Source organism: Bufo gargarizans, chromosome 3 (assembly GCF_014858855.1).
Source record: "Bufo gargarizans isolate SCDJY-AF-19 chromosome 3, ASM1485885v1, whole genome shotgun sequence".
Lineage (NCBI taxonomy): Eukaryota > Metazoa > Chordata > Amphibia > Anura > Bufonidae > Bufo > Bufo gargarizans.
The window spans coordinates 384,397,725-384,418,367 of NC_058082.1; the positions used below are offsets into that span (position 1 = coordinate 384,397,725).

Sequence of the window (20,643 nt, forward strand, 5' to 3'; positions counted from 1 at the left end):
AGGGAGGAATAGTCGGGCTTTCAAGCATATTAGGCCGTTGTGGTGGGGGGGGGGGGGGGAGCTGGTTGGGGAGTTCTTCTTGTTACACCAGATCGAGCTTGGCACGCGGACTTCCAGCGGTCTCGGCCAAGTGGGAGCGAAAAAAGTGAAGTCCAGAGGGTCTCCAGGCTGGACATACCTCCATGAGGGGAAAAGTTCTGTGTTTAGGTTACAGAAAAGGTTCTAGGGGTTTGGGAGGGTTTGCGTTTTTTCTTTATTATGTGGTCATGATCTATAACGTTAAAGCTTTGATGATGCTGTACTGCTGGGTGGGGGATCGGCCTCCTCCAGGTTGTCATTTACACTTAATCCAAACAGAGAGAGCACTATAAAGATTATCACCTGGAATGTGAAGGGGTTGAGAGCCCCTCAGAAAAGAATAATGGTCCTCAGGCACTTGAAAAAATTGAAGGCGGATATAGCACTACTACAGGAAACACACCTGGAGGAGGCGGATCTGTACCGTATGCACCGGCTATGGGTGGGCAAGGTTTTGGGTTCTCCATCCAATGGGAGGAAAGCAGGGGTCATCTTGCTCATACACAAGAGGGTACGACATGAGATTCTCTCCACTGATTGTGACAGGCAGGGGAGGATTTTGAGGGTGAAACTTGACACTGATGCGGGCATTTTAAATATATTCAATGTCTACGGCCCTAACTCTGCCCAGGCCCCCTTTTATAGGGAACTGGAATCAAAAATTCTGCGGGAAGAGGGGGGCCAGATTCTCGTGGCAGGAGATTTTAATGCGGTCCATCATATTGATGAAGACAGAAGACACCTGGGGGAGACTGATCGGAGGAAGGACTCGATAGTTAAAACAAGGGGAAAGTTCACTCTCCAACCTTTTTTGGGGGCCACACATTTGATAGATACGTGGAGAGCCATTAACCCGGTGGAGAGGGAATTTACTCACTTTTCCCATTCTCATCAGTCTTGGTCCAGACTGGATTATGTCTTGTCCTCTAATAAGCTCATGGAGAGAGTAGTAGCGACCGAAATATCGGATATGGTAATATCTGACCATGCACCGGTCTCCATAGTTTTAGCTGACATTATTCCAAGGGGGACGGATTATATCTGGAGGCTCCCCACATATCTAGCTACAGATGAGGAATTCATAGATAGATTGAGAGGATGGTGGTGGGAGTTCTCAGACAATAATGAGGGTCATAGGGAGAATCATAGTTTGTTCTGGGATACGGCTAAGGCTGTGATTAGGGGACAGATAATCTCTTTCACGGCGGCAAAAAAGAAGAAAATAAAGCTTAATTTACAGCAGGCCACGGAAGCGGTTCGCGCAGCCTATACCACTTTTTTAATTGATCCCTCGGATCTGAATAGAGTTAAATGGGTTACCGCGAAACATAGCTATGATCACCATTTACATCAGCAGGCAAAACTATATATGGACCATAAGCAAGCATCATTATTTAAGTTTGGGAATAAGTCGGGCAAAATGTTGGCTAACCTACTGAGACCCCAATACCAGCCCTCACACATTAAATGTATTAAAAATGATAAGGGGGAAAAATTGACTGATCCCAAAAAAATAGCAGATCACCTGGGACGATATTTTGAGCGTTTATATATGCAGGAAGAATATGAGTCAACTAGGGCGGAGGAACTCCTTGAGGGTATTTCCCTTCCTAAATTGTCAGCGGAGATGCTATCTCAAATAAACAGACAGATCACTGAGGAGGAGGTTAAACTGACTATAAAATCTCTGAAAAACGGCAAGGCGCCGGGCCCGGATGGGTACTCGGCAGAATTCTACAAGGCATTACATACTGAAGTGGCCCCAACTTTGACTGCCCTTTTTAATACATGCCTACAGGGAGGGGATATAATGGCCTCGGGCAACATGGCTCATATAAAACTTATCCCTAAACCGGGAAAGGATTTAACACTACCTGGCTCATATAGGCCAATCTCGCTAATTAACCAGGATTTAAAAATACTGTCCAAGTTGATGGCAAATAGGTTAGCCATATACATGCCTACTTTGATTGGCCCCCACCAGGTAGGTTTTATAAAGGGTAGGGCAGCAGTATCAAACATAAGGACGGTTTTGGCAGTCCAGGATTTTCTGTCAGGAAGTGATACTACTCACTGCAGCCCTGCCTTGCTATCAGTAGACGCAGAAAAGGCTTTCGACAATGTGAACTGGAAATGGCTCAAGAGATCCCTGGAAGCCTTTGGTTTGAGTGGTCCTTTTGGGATTTTCTTGGACAGACTACATAAAAATCCTCAGGCGAGGGTGAATACCCCGGGATTTTTGTCGGAACCTTTCTGTCTCTTTAGGGGTACAAGGCAGGGCTGCCCTTTATCACCTTTACTTTTTAATTTAGCTTTGGAACCGTTGGTCCAGTTCCTAATGCAGTCTACGGTATATAAGGGTATTAAAATTAGGAATAGAGAGGTAAAGTTGATCTGCTTTGCGGATGATGTCTTGCTATTTGTGAACTCACCGAAGGCTCACCTAAAGAATATCTTGGATTCCATCCTATATTACGGGAAGGTTACGGGGTATCGAATAAATGTGGGCAAGAGTCAACTACTATATCTAGGAGACAGAGGGCCCGGGAGGGAAGGAGGGGAAGGGAGTTTAGAGGTGGACATAGCTCACACTTACCTGACCTATCTAGGAATTAAGATAGGGAGAAAATCTTCTGCTCTCTACCAGCTAAACTATGAACCTTTGATCAGGAAAATCGAGCTGGAATTGGAGAAGTGGGTGCACTTGCCATTAACACTGTTCGGGAGGGCACACCTCTTGAAAATGGTGAGCTTCGCCAGACTGCTATACCCTATGCAGACCATACCATTGTTGATAAAGCATAGGGATGTGAGCAGGTTACAAAGAGCTTTCTCCCGTTTCTTATGGAGGGGAAAGAGAGCGCGTATCGCATATGACAAGCTGTGTTTAACAAAATGGGAGGGGGGCTTACAGCTACCGAATATCAGACTTTATAATTTGTCAGCATTATTTAGACATGTGAGAGATTGGGTGAAGTGTACATCGCAGTTTTCCAATACCCCCCTCGAAAGGGAATTGGCGCACCCCTGGGATCTGGTTGCCCTTTTACATACCAGGATCAGGGATACTCCAGTGGGAATAAAACAGCTTAGTTTGATTAGGGACACTATGAAGGCCTGGAGATTAGTAAGAAAGCTATATAAGTTGCCCATGTATATTACTCCGTATATGCCATTGTGGTCCCTGCCAGGTTTCTTGCAGGGTAGGCAATCCAAGATGTTCGTACAGTGGAGAGAGAAGGGCATACACACGGTAAAACAGATCCTGTCTGCCTCGGGGACGGGGATCATGGGGTGGCAAGAGCTCCAGTCTAAATATGATTTGCCGGCCTCTCATTTTTTACCATATGGGCAGATTGTGTCGTACTGTAAGTCACAATCAGCAATTTTGGGGGAGGCAGAGAGGATGGCATGGTTTGAGCACTTGGTGGGATCTCAGGAGACATCCTTGTCTGATTTATACAAAAAGATTAGAAACGTTTATTTGTCTCCGACTGGGGCAAAGGTGTTTAAGAAGTGGGAGGAGGAATTAGGAGACACTTCTCTGATAGGGAAACTTCGGGAAGGCCTGGAAAGGGTGAGAGGGGCCATCTCCAGTGAATCTTGGAGGGAGATGCACTTTAGAATATTACATAAGGCGACATACGCATTTGATCTTTCGTATAGAGATGCACCAAGTCACTACCTAAGGTGGTGCCCAAAATGCCACCTTCCGAAAGCAGGCTTGTTACATGGGTTGTGGGAATGCCCAGTTTTGCAGACGCTATGGCATGAAACTATTAGTTATATAAAAGAGGTATGGGGGATAGAACCCCAGCTTACCCCACTTAATTGCATCTTCCATTATGTTCCGTTGGATAAGAGGGGTGAAATCACACACTCTACACAAATAAAGGGGGTCCATTTATTCTTATTAGCTGTCAAGAAAACTATTCTTAGACACTGGATAAAGGCGTCTATTCCCACATTAGATGAGGCGATAGGGACAATGAAGCATGTTCTTTACATGGATAGGTTAGACGCGGAGAGCAATAAGGAGAAAGCAACCAAGCAGTTCTTCCATAAGTGGAGACAGTTCATAGAATTCTCCTTGGATTTGGTAGAAAGGAAAGAGGTTGTGACTCCTTTCCTTAACTCCAGATGGTATTTGGAGGAACAACTGAAGGGGACGTTAAGAAATCTGTCTATGGATTAAGGGGTTTAACGAAATATACAAGATGACAAGGCACTTGGGGAGGACCGAACGGATGGGAGGCAGGATGGTATCAATATCGGGCCCAGATCGGCTGAGAAATGTATGGATTGTGACCAAAGGTTTATGGTTGTAAGGTTTGGTTTGTTGCGGGGGGGAGGGGGGGGGGAAGGGAATTCTAAAAAATGTATGAGGAGATGGTAATTGGAATTTTGTTGTCTTGCAAAAGGATGGCATTGTAATTGTGCACTGAGTTCGATGTATGGAACATTATACAGTGTCTGTATGCAAAATGAATCTCCTTTAATAAAATGTGATTTAAAAAAAAAAAAAAAAAAGAATGACTTCAGTTCAGTCCCTATTATGGTATTTGGTTGGAGAAAATCCCGCAGCATGCTGCAGTATTTTCTCCAGCCAAAATTCTGGAACACTTTCCAGAATGCCGGATCCAGCATTAATTTCCATTGAAATGTATTAATGCCGAATCCAGTACCAAGTGATCCAGAAAACCGAATCCAGTTTCCCAGTCTGTGCATGCTCATGGGGGCACTGTGGCTGTCACCGTTCTGAAACCACTGTTCATGTCACTGTTATGGGGGCACTGTGAATGTCACTGTTATGGGCCTCTCTGGATACTTACATTTCTTCCCACACAAGAAAACCATACTGATAGGGAACTTAGATTATAAGCCCTATTGGAAAGTTTTCACCCTCCTGCCCAGGCCATTTTTTGCAAATTTTACATGTGTCCCTTTATGAGGCAATAACTTTGTAACACTTTTACTTGTCCAAACCATTCTAACACTGTTTTCCCATTACACATTAGACTTAATGACAGTCTTAAATTGGAGTCAATGTAATTCACCTTTATTTACAAAAATAAATAAAAAATCCAAAATTTTGCAAAAATTTCTAAATATTCCCAATTAAAAAAAATTATATTATTCTGATTTTAAAACAGAAAATGTTACCTCATAAAATATTTATTACTTAACATTTCCTATATGTCTACTTTATGTTTGAATCATTTTGTAAATGTCATTTTATTTCTTTAGACCCTCACCCGCAGCAAAACACACTCCATGCCGCGGTCATCGCTTTTACATACCGCAGGGGCCCGCCCAATCATTAAGTCTCTTCCCGCTATGACGTACTATTACGTCATATGTCGGGAAGGGGTTAATAGAAAAATACAAATGTATTTTTTGTATTTATTTCTATAGTCATTGTCATACAGTTCAGAAATATTCTTAAAGGGTAAAGAAAGGATAGATTTTAAATACCTGCTCGTTAACTTTAGCATGTGAAGGTCCATGATGAATGAGTTGTCGCACAATATGGGCATCTCCTTTCCATGCAGCTAGATGCAATGGAAAACATCCTTTACAATCTGCGATATTTGTTACAGCTTCATACCTCAACAGAACTTCTACCAATTCCCTATAGGGATACAAAGATAAACCATCAACTTATGAGCAACAGAATTAAAGTACACAATAAGACTTTGACAAGCAGTTATACATGAGACCAATAAAATAGCAGCTGCAAAACATATAGGCAACAATAAGAGCTGCAAAAACATCAAGAGAAAAAACACCAGTATAATACACTGCTGAATACTCCGAATGGGTATGGAGCCCATGGCACATCTGCAAAAGTGCCTAGCAGCTCAATAACCCCTACCATTCCCCAACAGTACTTAAAAGTAGTTAAGCGGTGGAAAGGGTATTTCTGGCTAAACAGGTGTCTCACAGCTGTGAAAAAGTCAGCACACAGAGCTGTTTTGACATGCATTCAGGATGCATTTTTTTTTTTTGTATGAATAAAGGTAGTAGTGGCTACACTTGGTGAGTGGATATACAGTACAGACCAAAAGTTTGGACACCTTCTCATTCAAAGAGTTTTCTTTATTTTCATTGTAGATTGTAGAAAATTGTAGATTCAAACTGAAGGCATCAAAACTATGAATTAACACATGTAGAATTATATACTTATCAAAAAAAGTATGAAACTGAAAATATGTCATATTCTAGGTTCTTCAAAGTAGCCACCTTTTGCTTTGATTACTGCTTTGCACACTCTTGGCATTCTCTTGATGAGCTTCAAGAGGTAGTCACCTGAAATGGTTTTCACTTCACAGGTGTGCCCTGTCAGGTTTAATAAGTGGGATTTCTTGCCTTATAAATGGGGTTGGGACCATCATTTGCATTGTGGAGAAGTCATACACAGCTGATAGTCCTACTGAATAGACTGTTAAGAATTTGTATTATGGCAAGAAAAAAAGTAGCTAAGTAAAGAAAAACGAGTGGCCATTATTACTTTAAGAAATGAAGGTCAGTCAGTCCGAAAAATTGGGAAAACTTTGAAAGTGTTCCCAAGTACAGTCATAAAAACCATCAAGCGCTACAAAGAAACTGGCTCACATGCAGACCGCCCCAGGAAAGGAAGACCAAGAGTCACCTCTGCTGCGAAGGATAAGTTCATCCGAGTCACCAGCCTCAGAAATCGCACATTAACAGCAGCTCAGATTAGAGACCAGGTCAATGCCACACAGAGTTCTAGCAGCAGACACATCTCTAGAACAACTTTTAAGAGGAGACTGTGTGAATCAGGCCTTCATGTTAGAATATCTGCTAGGAAACCACTGCTAAGGCCAGGCAACAAGCAGAAGAGACTTGTTTGGGTTAAAGAACACAAGGAATGGACATTAGACCAGTGGAAATCTGTGCTTTGGTCTGAGGAGTCCAAATTTGAGATCTTTGGTTCTAACCAACGTGTCTTTGTGCAACGCATAAAAGGTAAACGGATGGACTTGCCTGGTTCCCACCGTGAAGCATGGAGGAGTAGGTGTGATGGTGTGGGGGTGCTTTGCTAGTGACACTGTTGGGGATTTATTCAAAATTGAAGGCATACTGAACCAGCATGGCTACCACAGCATTATGCAGTGGCATGCTATTCCATCCGGTTTGCGTTTAGTTGGACCATCATTTATTTTTCAACAGGACAATGACCCTAAACACACCTCCAGGCTGTGTAAGGGCTATTTGACCATGAAGGAGAGTGATGTGGCGCTGCGCCAGATGACCTGGCCTCCACAGTCACCGGACCTGAACCCAATCGAGATGGTTTGGGGTGAGCTGGACCGCAGAGTGAAGGCAAAAGGGCCAACAAGTGCTAAGCATCTCTGGGAACTCCTTCAAGACTGTTGGAAGACCATTTCAGGTGACTACCTCTTGAAGCTCATCAAGAGAATGCCAAGATTGTGCAAAGCAGTAATCAAAGCAAAAGGTGGCTACTTTGAAGAACCTAGAATATGACATATTTTCAGTTGTTTCACACTTTTGTGTTATGTATATAATACCACATGTGTTAATTCATAGTTTTGATGCCTTCAGTGTGAATCTACAATTTTCATAGTCATGAAAATAAAGAAAACTCTTTGAATGAGAAGGTGTCTACAAACTTTTGGTCTGCACTGTATATAGGTGCTCACTCCACAACCCACCCCAGGTTGTAGCAAGAAAAATAAATGATTGTGTATAGATGGAGGTAGGGCTGCAGTAAACGATTATTTTAGAAATCGAGTATTCTATCGATTATTTTTTACGATTAATCGAGTATTCTAATAAGAAAAAATTAATTAATAAAAATTCACCAGACCCCCTGCCATCAGTCCCCAACGCCCTTCGTTCTCCCCCAGTGCCGGGATAGTGCGCACAGTGATGTCACAGTGCCGGGATAGTGCGCACAGTGATGTCACAGTGCCGGGATAGTGCGCACAGTGATGTCACAGTGCAGGGATAGTGCGCACAGTGATGTCACAGTGCAGGGATAGTGCGCACAGTGATGTCACAGTGCAAGGATAGTGCGCACAGTGATGTCACAGTGCAAGGATAGTGCGCACAGTGATGTCACAGTGCAAGGATAGTGCGCACAGTGATGTCACAGTGCAAGGATAGTGCGCACAGTGATGTCACAGTGCAGGGAGAGTGCGCACAGTGATGTCACAGTGCAGGGAGAGTGCGCACAGTGATGTCACAGTGCAGGGAGAGTGCGCACAGTGATGTCACAGTGCAGGGAGAGTGCGCACAGTGATGTCACAGTGCAGGGAGAGTGCGCACAGTGATGTCACAGTGCAGGGAGAGTGCGCACAGTGATGTCACAGTGCAGGGAGAGTGCGCACAGTGATGTCACAGTGCAGGGATAGTGCGCACAGTGATGTCACAGTGCAGGGATAGTGCGCACAGTGATGTCACAGTGCAGGGATAGTGCGCACAGTGATGTCACAGTGCAGGGATAGTGCGCACAGTGATGTCACAGTGCAGGGATAGTGCGCACAGTGATGTCACAGTGCAGGGATAGTGCGCACAGTGATGTCATGGTGAAGGGATATACCCACATCAGAAACTAAAAGGAAACAAAACCCAAACCACGCTGAACCAGCCACTAACGACAGGGGGTGCTCTAACACCCTATGCTGCCAATCATCAGCCCCTCTAAACAAGGCCAGTGAGCACTACTACCCCTATCATCCTCTGGCCATTCCGGCACAGGTGACACAGCTCTAACTAGAAGTCCATGCTCCACCCAACATTCCCGTAGTCACATGAGAAGAAACCAAAATGAAAAAAAGCACATGATAAGCGGTGGTCTGTTATAAATTGTATGCTTTGGTGTCTAGCAGTGTGAAGTTGTGTTGCTATATAAGAGGCATACAGTATCTATAAACCCAAGAAATACATTTTTTAAAAAAAGGTGTTTTCTAGGGGGAGAAAAAAAAAGTTCCAGAATACCATAGGCTAGAAATGAAAAATAAGCATTGCTTGCCTTCACCAACTCCCAGACACTGCTGTTCTGGTGCCCGCTGCTCTCCACTTCCTGGTTCTGGCTTGACACACAGCGACGCAACCGTGGACCGCCTTAGCCAGCGATTGCCTGAGTGGGAATTTCCTGTATGTTGAGCTAGGACTAGGGACCAGATGGGACCGAAGCATCAGAACAGCAGAGGTGGGGAGATTGTGAGTGAGTAAGGCTAGATTCACATCTCCTGTTCACTACAATGGGATCCGGCGGGTTTCCGGCATACAGTGTACTCTGGTAGTCTGCTCCTCTGTGGGAACAGACTACAGGAGTACGGTGGTAAACATGTTATCATGGGGGTTCTCCGTGCTGGGACACACATGGTGAGCACTAATCACACAGTGCCTCTCCACACATGCAGCCACTTACCAGCCTTCCGCCGATAACCAGCAGTTCTAATCTGTACCGCCACTCGCGCCCCGCCTCCTCCGCTGCCAGCCACTCAGCACACAGCGTCGGGTCATAGTGCGTGCTTACGTGCACTATGACCTGACGATGTGTCAGGATCCAGTACAGCGCGGTGCGGGCGGCGGGTGACCACAGAGCGGTGAGCAATAGCAAGCGCTTCACTCCCGCTCCATGGTCACATGACCCAAACGAATCCTCGATGCAAAAAATTTGCATCAAGGATTATTTTGTGTCGAATTACTCGATTAAATCGAGTAATCGTTTCAGCCCTAGATGGAGGGCACACAAAATATCTGGGGCAATGTGGACTAAACAATAAATATTTATTAATATTTATAAAATCTATTTATACATAGATAAAAAGTCAGCAATCCATACCATAAGGAATAAATAGTAAATCCAGAATCCTATATCTGCAGAATAAATATGATACTTCAATAGTTGGTCAATGTCAAATAATTGCACTTGGTTATAAATGAAAAGATAGTTCATATGAAGCAGCGTATCTGTAAAGAAAATTTCCTACTCAGCAGATCCACACCTCTTCAAGATCTCAAATGAAAGCACCTGTTTTTCTCACAATTTTAACAGCACTCTGTGGTTCACTTTTCACACCCAAACTTGTTATAATGCGGACACATACACACAGATATTTTTCGTGTACATTACTGGTTCATTGGGTGCTGTGGCTGCACATTTGGAGTTTCACTGCAGGACTGAGGAATCGGCGTTGGATCTTTCAGCGCGGTCACGTTATGCTCGCACTACGTGGCGTCCCTCGTGTGTTAAAGTGAATCCCGTGACTCAGTCCATCAGCTGTGTAATGATGCTACTACTAGTAATCTCTGAAAAGGCTGGTGCCGGAAGAGAAGATAATGGCCAAAGTGTAGCTTGTAAACGGTGAATCCGTAATGGTCCATGCTGTGTACCAAACGCGTTTCGGAACAACACTGTTCCTTCTTCAGTGGTTTAATTTTATTTTTTATTTTTTACTTTTTTATGGTTTTGAAGCTTGAAGCTTTTTTTTTTCCTTTTAGACCCATGATTAGAGGAAAATTGCTAATTTCCTATGTTGTCCTGCCACCTGCTGGCCCAAATAAGAATTGCAGTTTCAATACCCTCTTCAGAGATCCAGCGTATTGAAACCAATCATCATCATCCTCATTAGATTTTCACCCATTAGATGCCATGATCACACTTGATCACGACATCTATAAGGCTTTAATGACCAGAATCAGCATTACTGCTGGTTGCATTCATTAGGTTTGCTGCTGTTTGAAATGGAGGAGAACCACCGGCCATGAGGCGCGCTGCACGCACAAGATGGCACCATGTTTGCACTTCGCTCCAACGCCGTACATGTACAGTGCTGGTAGTGAAGGGGTGAATGAGGATGCTAAACTGATTATATTGAAAACTGCACTCTGAATGCATATCAGAACTGCACTGTGTGCCAGCACCCTTATGCCCAGTTTTTTTTTTCACAAAGGGTAACAGGAAAAAAAAAATGCACCACACTGTTTGTCACCATTTTCTCCTGAATGTGCCAAACTCCCATATGTGCTCATATCCTGCTGTGTGGGTAAACAGCAATATATGTATTTTTCAGGTCAGAGTGTTACAGGTAAGAGCCGCGCTAATGCCTGCCCATTGGTGCCGGTGACATCTACATCTAGCTTTCCCCACGGATCTCCAGCACAGGTCAAAGGTGGGCAATGGAGCATGAAATGCTCAGATGCTCAAATTAGGGGGGCTGCCTGGGTGAAAACAGGCATATGTCCGGTTTCAGCTCTGAACCCGGACAACCCATTTAACAGAAACACCCCATATGTGGTCCTAAACTGCTGAATGGGCACACCATAGGGCTCTGAAGAAAAGGAGGCCAGATTACCTGGAATGGTTTTTGAGTGTCAGGTCACATATTAAATAGACCCTGAGGTATCACTAAAGTGGAAAACCCCAAGAAATGGCCCCTATTTTGGAAACTACACTCCCCAAAGAATATTTCAAGGATTGTAGTAAGCATTTTGGCCCAATAGACATTTCATAGAATTTAGGAACACTTTGCCATTAAAATTAAAAATTGCATATTTTATACAAAAATGTTGCTTTAGGCCCAAATTTTTCACAAAGGGTAACAGGAGAAAATACACACCATAATTTGTTACCCTTTTTCTTCTGAATACGGCAACAACCCATATATAGTCATAAACTGCTGTTTGAGCACTGCAGAGTAGGGTTGTCACGATACCAAAATTTTGATTCGATTTCGATATGATAAAAAAAATATTTTAATACTCGATACTATTCAATACCACGCAAAAAAAAAAAAAACACCAAAAAATGCTGCGTGCATTCTGCATTTTACAGCCCATAATTGAACAGTCCTATCCTATTTTTTGAGGGGACAAGAAAACGTAAAAAAACAGCGAATCGCGCATTTATTTTTTTCTGTTATGGCATTCACCACATAGATTTTTTTTAAAATATTTGAATAGTTTGGACTTTTCGGAAGTTGCGATATGTTAGGCTAGTTTCATACTCGCGTTTGGTGTGGATTCGTCATGGATCTGCACAGACAGATCAGTTCAGCCCTGAACGGATCTCACAAACGGAAATCCAAAACGTTAATGTGAAAGTAGCCCAATATGTTTATTTATTGTTTATATATTTTCTATGTAAAATTGGGAAAGGGGATGATTTATACCTAATATATATATTTATTTAATTTACTTTTTTTTTTACTTTAGTTATAAAGTATTTCCCCCCCCTTAGGGGCCAGAACCTGGGATCTTTTAATCCCTTGTCCTATTCATTCTAATAGAGATATATTAGGGTGAATAGGACTTTACACTGTCCCTGCTGCCTTGTGCTTTGCGCACACAGCAGCAATGAGCTTACCATGGCAGCCAGGGCTTCAGTAGCGTCCTGGCAGCCATGGTAATCGATCGGAGCCCCGCGATTACACTGCTGGGGCTCCGATCATAACTGCCACTGCACCACCAATGATGGAAGGGGGGGACCCTGTGGCCACTGCCACTAATGATTTAATACTGGGGGAGTTGGGGCGCACTGCTCCACCAATGAAGATAATTAACATTTAATACAGATACAGATGCCACACCTGAGGGGTTAACTGCCGGCGATTTAGGCTCCCGTTCATAGAGGTCGGGTGCCGACTATGTGATTCTGCCGCCGGCACCCGCCTCCTATCTGTATTAAAAGTTAATTATCTTCATTAATTGCGCAGTGGCTACAGTCCCTCCCCTCCTCCACCCCTCTCTCCTCTCATTGGTGGCAGCAGCAGCACAGAGGGGAGGGAGAGACTCCCTCCTTCTCCCCTGTGCTGCTGAGGGAACATGGCACACGCTGAGAGCAGTGTGTTCCATGTTCTGTGATACTAGGCTGTGCAGTAGCGCAGCCTAGTATCGATAAAAGGCAAATCCCTGTATTGAATCCATACAGGTACTAAAGTATCGATGTGCATTTGTGGCCTAGTTTGGTAATTTGTATAGCACTGGCTGACAATTATAAAGGATGTGGGCTAAAATAGGAAAAAATAAAATAAAAAAATAAATGTCCCCATTTTAGAAATGACAACCCTAACAATATTTACCAATGGGTGTAGTGACCTTTTTGATCCCAAAAGTGTTTTGCAGAAATTCATTTACAGCAGGTGGTGCAAAGTGAAAATTGCTATCTATTTTTCTGTTACGTCTACTCTAGGTACTTCAGACTGTAAAATCTCCAATTTTTTTGCAACTCTCTAACCATAATGGAAGCCTGTGGCATCCATCCCTCTGGGAGGAGCCCACTGATCTCTTGCAAGAGGTCTAAGACCTCCTGGGCTCACAGGCAGGGCCGGGTCCAGGTTCATGTGGGCCCTTGGGCGATAAATCCCAGTGGGCCCCCATGAGGCATTTTTTTACATTGATATGTCCCCCTGTGGCTCCCACACGGTATAATGACCCCCAGTGGTCCTTCACACAGTATAATGACTACTAGTGGCCCTTCACACAGTATAATGACTACTAGTGGCCCTTCACATAGTATAATGACTACTAGTGGCCCTTCACACAGTATAATGAACCCCCAATTCCCACCCCCACTGTATAATGACCACCTGTGGCCCTGCATTCAGAATAATAACCCCCAGTCGCCCCCATTCAGAATAATGACCCCCAGTAGCCCCCACACTGGGGGAATACTGTATGGAGGGGGCTCTGGGGGTCATTATACTGAATGGAGGGTCATTGGTGATCATTATACTAAATGGGGGACACTGGGGGTCATTATACTATGTAAAGGGCCCTCACAGTATAATGACCCCACAGTATAGTGACCCTCCATTCAGAATAATGACCCCCACTCGCCCCCACACTGGGGGTTATACTGTTTGGAGGGGGCACGAGGGGTTATTATATTTAATAAGGGCTCTGGTGGTCATTATGCTAAATGGAGGGTCAAGGGGGATAATTATACTAAATGGGGGGCACTGGGAGTCATTATACTGTGTAAGGGGCCCTCACAGTGTGATGAATGACCCCCAGTGGCCCCATCACATACCTATCATTGCAGGGGAGCTGGTGGTCCTGTCATTCACTAACCGCAGCTCCCTGCGCTCCTTCTCTCCGGCGGCCCGCTGCAGCAGTGAGCCAGGCCTGGAGGAGAGAAGGAGATGTGCAGTGATGTAGCTAGAACTGACTGGGCACAGTCACTAGACACTAGAATCTATATAATATAAAGATATTAGCCCTACTCCCGAATAATAATACAATTAGGGGGTCATTTATTATATAGAAATACATCACAGATTGTGGCGCAAAGGTCCTTAACACCGCAATCTGTATCTTTTCCTGCTCATGCCAGGTCTAAAAAAAGTGGTGTGGGCATGGAAGGGGATACAGTTATGGCCATGCAGTTATTGGATACCACCGCCATCTAGTGATAACACCGCCATACAATGATAAAACCACCATACAGTGACCGGATAAAAGGGTATAAGAGGGCACAGTACAGGGAATGACTATGGGCACTGCACAGGGTGTGGTAAGCGGGCACAGTACGGGGTGGGGGTCACAGTCACATGACCCTGTAACGTTAGAAGGTCCATATGGTAAATGCTGTTCAGATGCCACCATAATGAGAGGCAGAGGAGTGAGACAGGGGCCCTGGATGGACAGGAGGGGTGGACACAGCAAGTAGGTGGAAGGGGCTCTGAGGGGGATTCATACAAGAAGTAGGGGCAGGAGGTCTGTGGAGGGTGGGACAGGATCTCTGGATACATGAGGGAGGAAAGGAGACAGCAGGGGCCCCATGAGGATGAGATAGGACAGGATATGTGTGGGGGGGGGCAGGTGTCATGGAGACAAACTGCTTAATGAAACAGTAACACAACTAAATAGAATGAAGCAGCGGCAGATCGAAGAGTCCCCCCCCCCCCTTCTGTCCCACAGACAAGATACAGTCACAGTGCAGACTTACTCACAGACTGTTCTCACACTTCTCTGCTCCAGCCCTGTGGTCTCTCTCCTCAGGCAGCATGTCCTGTATAGAGGGGGCGTGTCTGAGTCTCTGCAGCTCAGAGGGCCCACCAAAGGGGTGCTGCGTCAGTGAAATGACAGCAGTGAGAGCTCCCATCTGTATTGATGGAAGTGCTCATAGCAGCTCAGTGGGACCCCCAGGAGCATTGGGCCCCGGCACTTGCCCGGGGATGCCGCGGCCCTGCTCACAGGCCTAGACGCAAAAGGCGTTCAAGCCAAGCAGGGCTAGACGCAAAAGGTATTTAGCCAAGCAACAGAAAGTAAAATTTACTAATTCGCTTTTATTAACTCTTTCGGGGGGGAGGGGGGGGGGTTAATTGGTAACATTTTGGGGTTCATATGTCTTTTTGATCACTTTTTATACCAATTTTTGTTGAGGTAAGGTGGGCAAAATTGGCTATTCTGTGTATATATATTTATTTAGTCACTTTAAAAAAAAAATGTTGAGGTGACGGGGGCAAAAATGGCAATTGTGTTTTGGATTTAGATTTTTTTTTATGGGATTCCTCTTGTAGTAAATATATGATAATTGTATTCTGTGGGTTGATACAGTTATGGAGATGCCAAACTTATATATTTTTTAAGGTTTTACTAATTTTTATATTTTTTTTTAAAGAAAGTTTATTCAAAGAAACGGTATGAAAAAAAGGCAAGTGTGGCCATCAATAGTAAATATACAATTTCCTTAAATTAACTAAACATTATGTGATTGGACATCAAAGTAATAGGATATATAAGTGGTTGCTGTTTGATCTAGATTAGAGATGAGCAAATTTCATATTTTGAAATTTGTTCACACTTAATTTCTTGGTAAAAGGTAAATTGCGTTATGGACCATAATGTAATTCTATGACAGAATGCCTTTATAGAGGCATTCAGTTATTAATTCCGTCATAATAGAAGTCTATGGGCTGCAAAACTGATCCGTCCGGTTTCAGTTCTGCAGGGGAGTTCTCCTCTGCATAACGGAAATGGGGCGGATCCGTTTTGCAGCCCATAGACTTCTATTATGACGGAATGAATAACTGAATGCCTCTAAAGGCATTCCGTCATAGAATTGTGTTATGGTCCGTGATAAACAGAATCTATAACGCAATTCCCATTTTACCAACAAACGAAGTGTGAACGAATTTCTAAATATGAAATTCGCTCATCTCTAATCTAGATCAAACACAAGTAACCACTCATATATGCTATTACTTTGATGGCCAATCACATAATGTTTAGTTAATTTAAGCAACTGGTGTATTTACTATTAATGGCCACATGTCCTACTGTCTGGAAATGTATACTTGACATGGGTATTGTTATAAAAAAAAAAAAAAAAGAAGCATGGCCATCTAAAAGAAATAAAGGCTAAGGAGCCAAAAGGTCCCAAACCAGTGGGAAAGAATCCTTAACCAAGGTCCCAAATTACTGTATATTCCTGCGTATAAGACTACTTTTTAACACATGAAAATCTTCTCAAAGGTGGGGGTCGTCTTATACGCCAGGTGTCGTCTCATATGCCGGTATACAGCGTGCTGAAACTTACTTCCTAGCAAGACTGGAGAAGCTGTCCTTCTCCAGCTTCAGGGACAGGCACCCTCTAGCTGAGCCACCGTGTGCTGCATCCACCGGCCAGCCGCTCCTGAAGCAGCCCCCTCTTCCTGCTCTCAGTGGTTTTCTCATGCCGGCAGTATCACATTGCGTACTACCGCTCAGATCGTCTTGAAGACAGGGAGGGCTGGGCAGGCAGGGAGAGCTGACCCACCCAATCCAAGCAGGCTTTGTATGCAGTGTGCACAGAAAATACCGGTACATCGCTTACTGTGATTGGCTGGTTGTTGTATACTGGGTTGGATTGGCGATTCTGAGGGAAGGCGGGGGGGGGGGGAGCAGGAGCATCTGCACTTCAGCCAATTCTAATGTTGGCGGATCTCTAATGAAGTTTGGTGTGCATCTTATCTGTGGTGAAAAAAACAGTCTATCTGGGAGCAGATACATGTGGTGGTGAATACAGTAACAACACCAGTATCTGTACATATAGTAAGGCACCAGTATCTGCATCGGTTCGTACAGTATAGCACCAGTACAAACTGTACAGTATACAAATGGCTAACAGTCAAGACCCCATCATGGCTCTACCAGCAAGAAGAAAGAAATATGAAGCCAGTTTCAAATTTAAAATTGTAAACTTCGCCATGGAACATAATAACTGCGCTGCTGCAAGACAATATGGAGTAACAGAAAAGATGGTTTGCGACTGGAAAGCAAATTAAAAGCATTAAAGAGTATGCCAAGGGGTAAGTGTGCATTAAGGAGAGGCACCCCACATTGGCCAGAACTCTAAAAACATGTAGCAGACATGGTGGTGAATGAGCATCACCAAAACGGTTATGTAGTGACACACAATAAAATACGTTTGTTTGCACTTCAGTAAGCCAAATCTAACCCAGATCACAGCAACAGATTTAAGGCCACTGCATCCTGGTGTACTAGAGTCTTGGAAAGGCATAGTATGGTACTGAGGCAAAAGACGAAAATTGCACAACAATTACCTGCAGATCTTGATGCCAAAGTAAATGTTGTTGGAGGGGTAGTCTTATACGGCGAGTATAGCCCAAACCCTATATTTCAACTGGAAAAGTTGGGGGTCGTCTTATACGCCCAGTCGTCTTATACGCCGGAAAATACGGTATGTCAAATTTATCAGGACAACCTCAGGATAAACAACTTAGCTTTTCAAGGGGGAGTACCATATTCATCTCTCTAAGCCAGGCATTTTTGGTGGGCCTCTTGGGGTACTTACAATTATATACAGGGAGTGCAGAATTATTAGGCAAATGAGTATTTTGACCACATCATCCTCTTTATGCATGTTGTCTTACTCCAAGCTGTATAGGCTCGAAAGCCTACTACCAATTAAGCATATTAGGTGATGTGCATCTCTGTAATGAGAAGGGGTGTGGTCTAATGACATCAACACCCTATATCAGGTGTGCATAATTATTAGGCAACTTTCCTTTGGCAAAATGGGTCAAAAGAAGGACTTGAAAGGCTCAGAAAACTCAAAAATAGTGAGATATCTTGCAGAGGGATGCAGCACTCTTAAAATTGCAAAGCTTCTGAAGCGTGATCATCGAACAATCAAGCGTTTCATTCAAAATAGTCAACAGGGTCGCAAGAAGCGTGTGGAAAAACCAAGGCGCAAAATAACTGTCCATGAACTGAGAAAAGTCAAGCGTGCAGCTGCCAAGATGCCACTTGCCACCAGTTTGGCCATATTTCAGAGCTGCAACATCACTGGAGTGCCCAAAAGCACAAGGTGTGCAATACTCAGAGACATGGCCAAGGTGAGAAAGGCTGAAAGATGACCACCACTGAACAAGACACACAAGCTGAAACGTCAAGACTGGGCCAAGAAATATCTCAAGACTGATTTTTCTAAGGTTTTATGGACTGATGAAATGAGAGTGAGTCTTGATGGGCCAGATGGATGGGCCCGTGGCCGGATTGGTAAAGGGAAGGGAGCTCCAGTCCGACTCAGACACCAGCAAGATGGAGGTGGAGTACTGGTTTGGGCTGGTATCATCAAAGATGAGCTTGTGGGGCCTTTTCGGGTTGAGGATGGAGTCAAGCTCAACTCCCAGTCCTACTGCCAGTTTCTGGAAGACACCTTCTTCAAGCAGTGGTACAGGAAGAAGTCTGCATCCTTCAAGAAAAACATGATTTTCATGCAGGACAATGCTCCATCACACGCGTCCAAGTACTCCACAGCGTGGCTGACAAGAAAGGGTATAAAAGAAGAAAATCTAATAACATGGCCTCCTTGTTCACCTGATCTGAACCCCATTGAGAACCTGTGGTCCATCATCAAATGTGAGATTTACAAGGAAGGAAAACAGTACACCTCTCTGAACAGTGTCTGGGAGGCTGTGGTTGCTGCTGCACGCAATGTTGATGGTGAACAGATCAAAACACTGACAGAATCCATGGATGGCAGGCTTTTGAGTGTCCTTGCAAAGAAAGGTGGCTATATTGGTCACTGATTTGTTTTTGTTTTGTTTTTGAATGTCAGAAATGTATATTTGTGAATGTTGAGATGTTATATTGGTTTCACTGGTAAAAATAAATAATTGAAATGGGTATATATTTGTTTTTTGTTAAGTTGCCTGATAATTATGCACAGTAATAATCACCTGCACACACAGATATCCCCCTAAAATAGCTAAAACTAAAAACTACTTCCAAAAATATTCAGCTTTGATATTAATGAGTTTTTTGGGTTCATTGAGAACATGGTTGTTGGTGCGTAAAGCCACAGCAAGAGGAAGATCATCAATAAGCCCAAAGAGGTAAACCTTGCGATGCAGTATATTTGGCATGGTCAAATTAGGCTACTTTCACACTCGCGTTTTGTGCGGATCCGTCGTGGACTGATCTGTTCAGATAATACAGCTGCCTACATCCATTCAGAACGGACCCGTTTGTATTAACTTTAACATAGCCAAGACAAATACATCTTGAACACCACTGAAAGTCAATGGAGGACAGATCCGATTTCTACTGTGGCAGATTGTGTCAGTGAAAACTGATCCCTCCCCATTGACTTACATTGTGTGCCAAGACGGATCCATTTGGCTCAGTTTCATCAGACGCTGCAAGCAGTGCTTTGGTGTCTGTCTCCAAAGCGGAAATGGGGAAAGTGGTATAGTTCTCAGTTGGGGTACTCCTCTAAGGCTAAACTTTGACTATGGTAAGCCAGTTACTCGACCGAACCAAGACAAGACGTTTTTATTGGCTTGTACATTCCAGTAAGGGAAAATAATTCAGATAATATAAAACATCCGGGTCCAAGGGAATTTGCACCCCCAAATATTTAATTGAAAATGGTTGGTGCCTAAAAAGGAAACAGGGCAAGAAGTCTAGCAAAAACTACCGGGGGGATGAAAATATAGAGAATTGTAGATTTTGTATAATTAACTTTACAGTTGCTCAAATGGCCAAATTGTTCAAATTCACTTAGTATCGAGGAAAGAGTGATGAGTGATATACAGCAGTAGAACGTCTGCGTATAACGCTGTTTTATACTGGGAACCCTGAATTGTTATACCATGTACAGTCGTGGCCAAAAGTTTTGGGAATTACATAAATATTGGAAATTGGAAAAGTTGCTGCTTAAGTTTTTATAATAGCAATTTGCATATACTATAGAATGTTATGAAGAGTGATCAGATGAATTGCATAGTCCTTCTTTGCCATGGAAATTAACTTAATCCCACAAAAAACTTTCCACTGCATTTCATTGCTGTCATTAAAGGACCTGCTGAGATCATTTCAGTAATCATCTTGTTAACTCAGGTGAGAATGTTGACGAGCACAAGGCTGGAGATCATTATGTTAGGCTGATTGGGTTAAAATGGCAGACTTGACATGTTAAAAGGAGGGTGATGCTTGAAATCATTGTTCTTCCATTGTTAACCATGGTGACCTGCAAAGAAATGCGTGCAGCCATCATTGCGTTGCATAAAAATGGCTTCACAGGCAAGGATATTGAGGTGCAATCTTAGTAGCCACAAT

The 20,643-nt window shown here is 43.7% G+C and overlaps 1 protein-coding gene across 5 annotated transcripts in view; it reads right to left on the reverse strand.

Annotated features, from left to right (window-relative positions):
* The window catches only part of ANKS1A (ankyrin repeat and sterile alpha motif domain containing 1A), a 731,235-nt gene that overhangs the window by 633,602 nt on the left and 76,990 nt on the right, over nt 1-20,643 (reverse strand). For all 5 annotated transcript variants that reach the window (XR_006388413.1, XM_044288191.1, XM_044288189.1 and 2 more), the window contains exon 3: nt 5,554-5,710. Coding sequence is in view for 4 of the 5 variants with exons in the window: in XM_044288191.1 (XP_044144126.1) it covers nt 5,554-5,710 (157 nt within the window). In the remaining variant the exon portion in view is untranslated. The remainder of the gene's footprint in view (nt 1-5,553; nt 5,711-20,643) is intronic.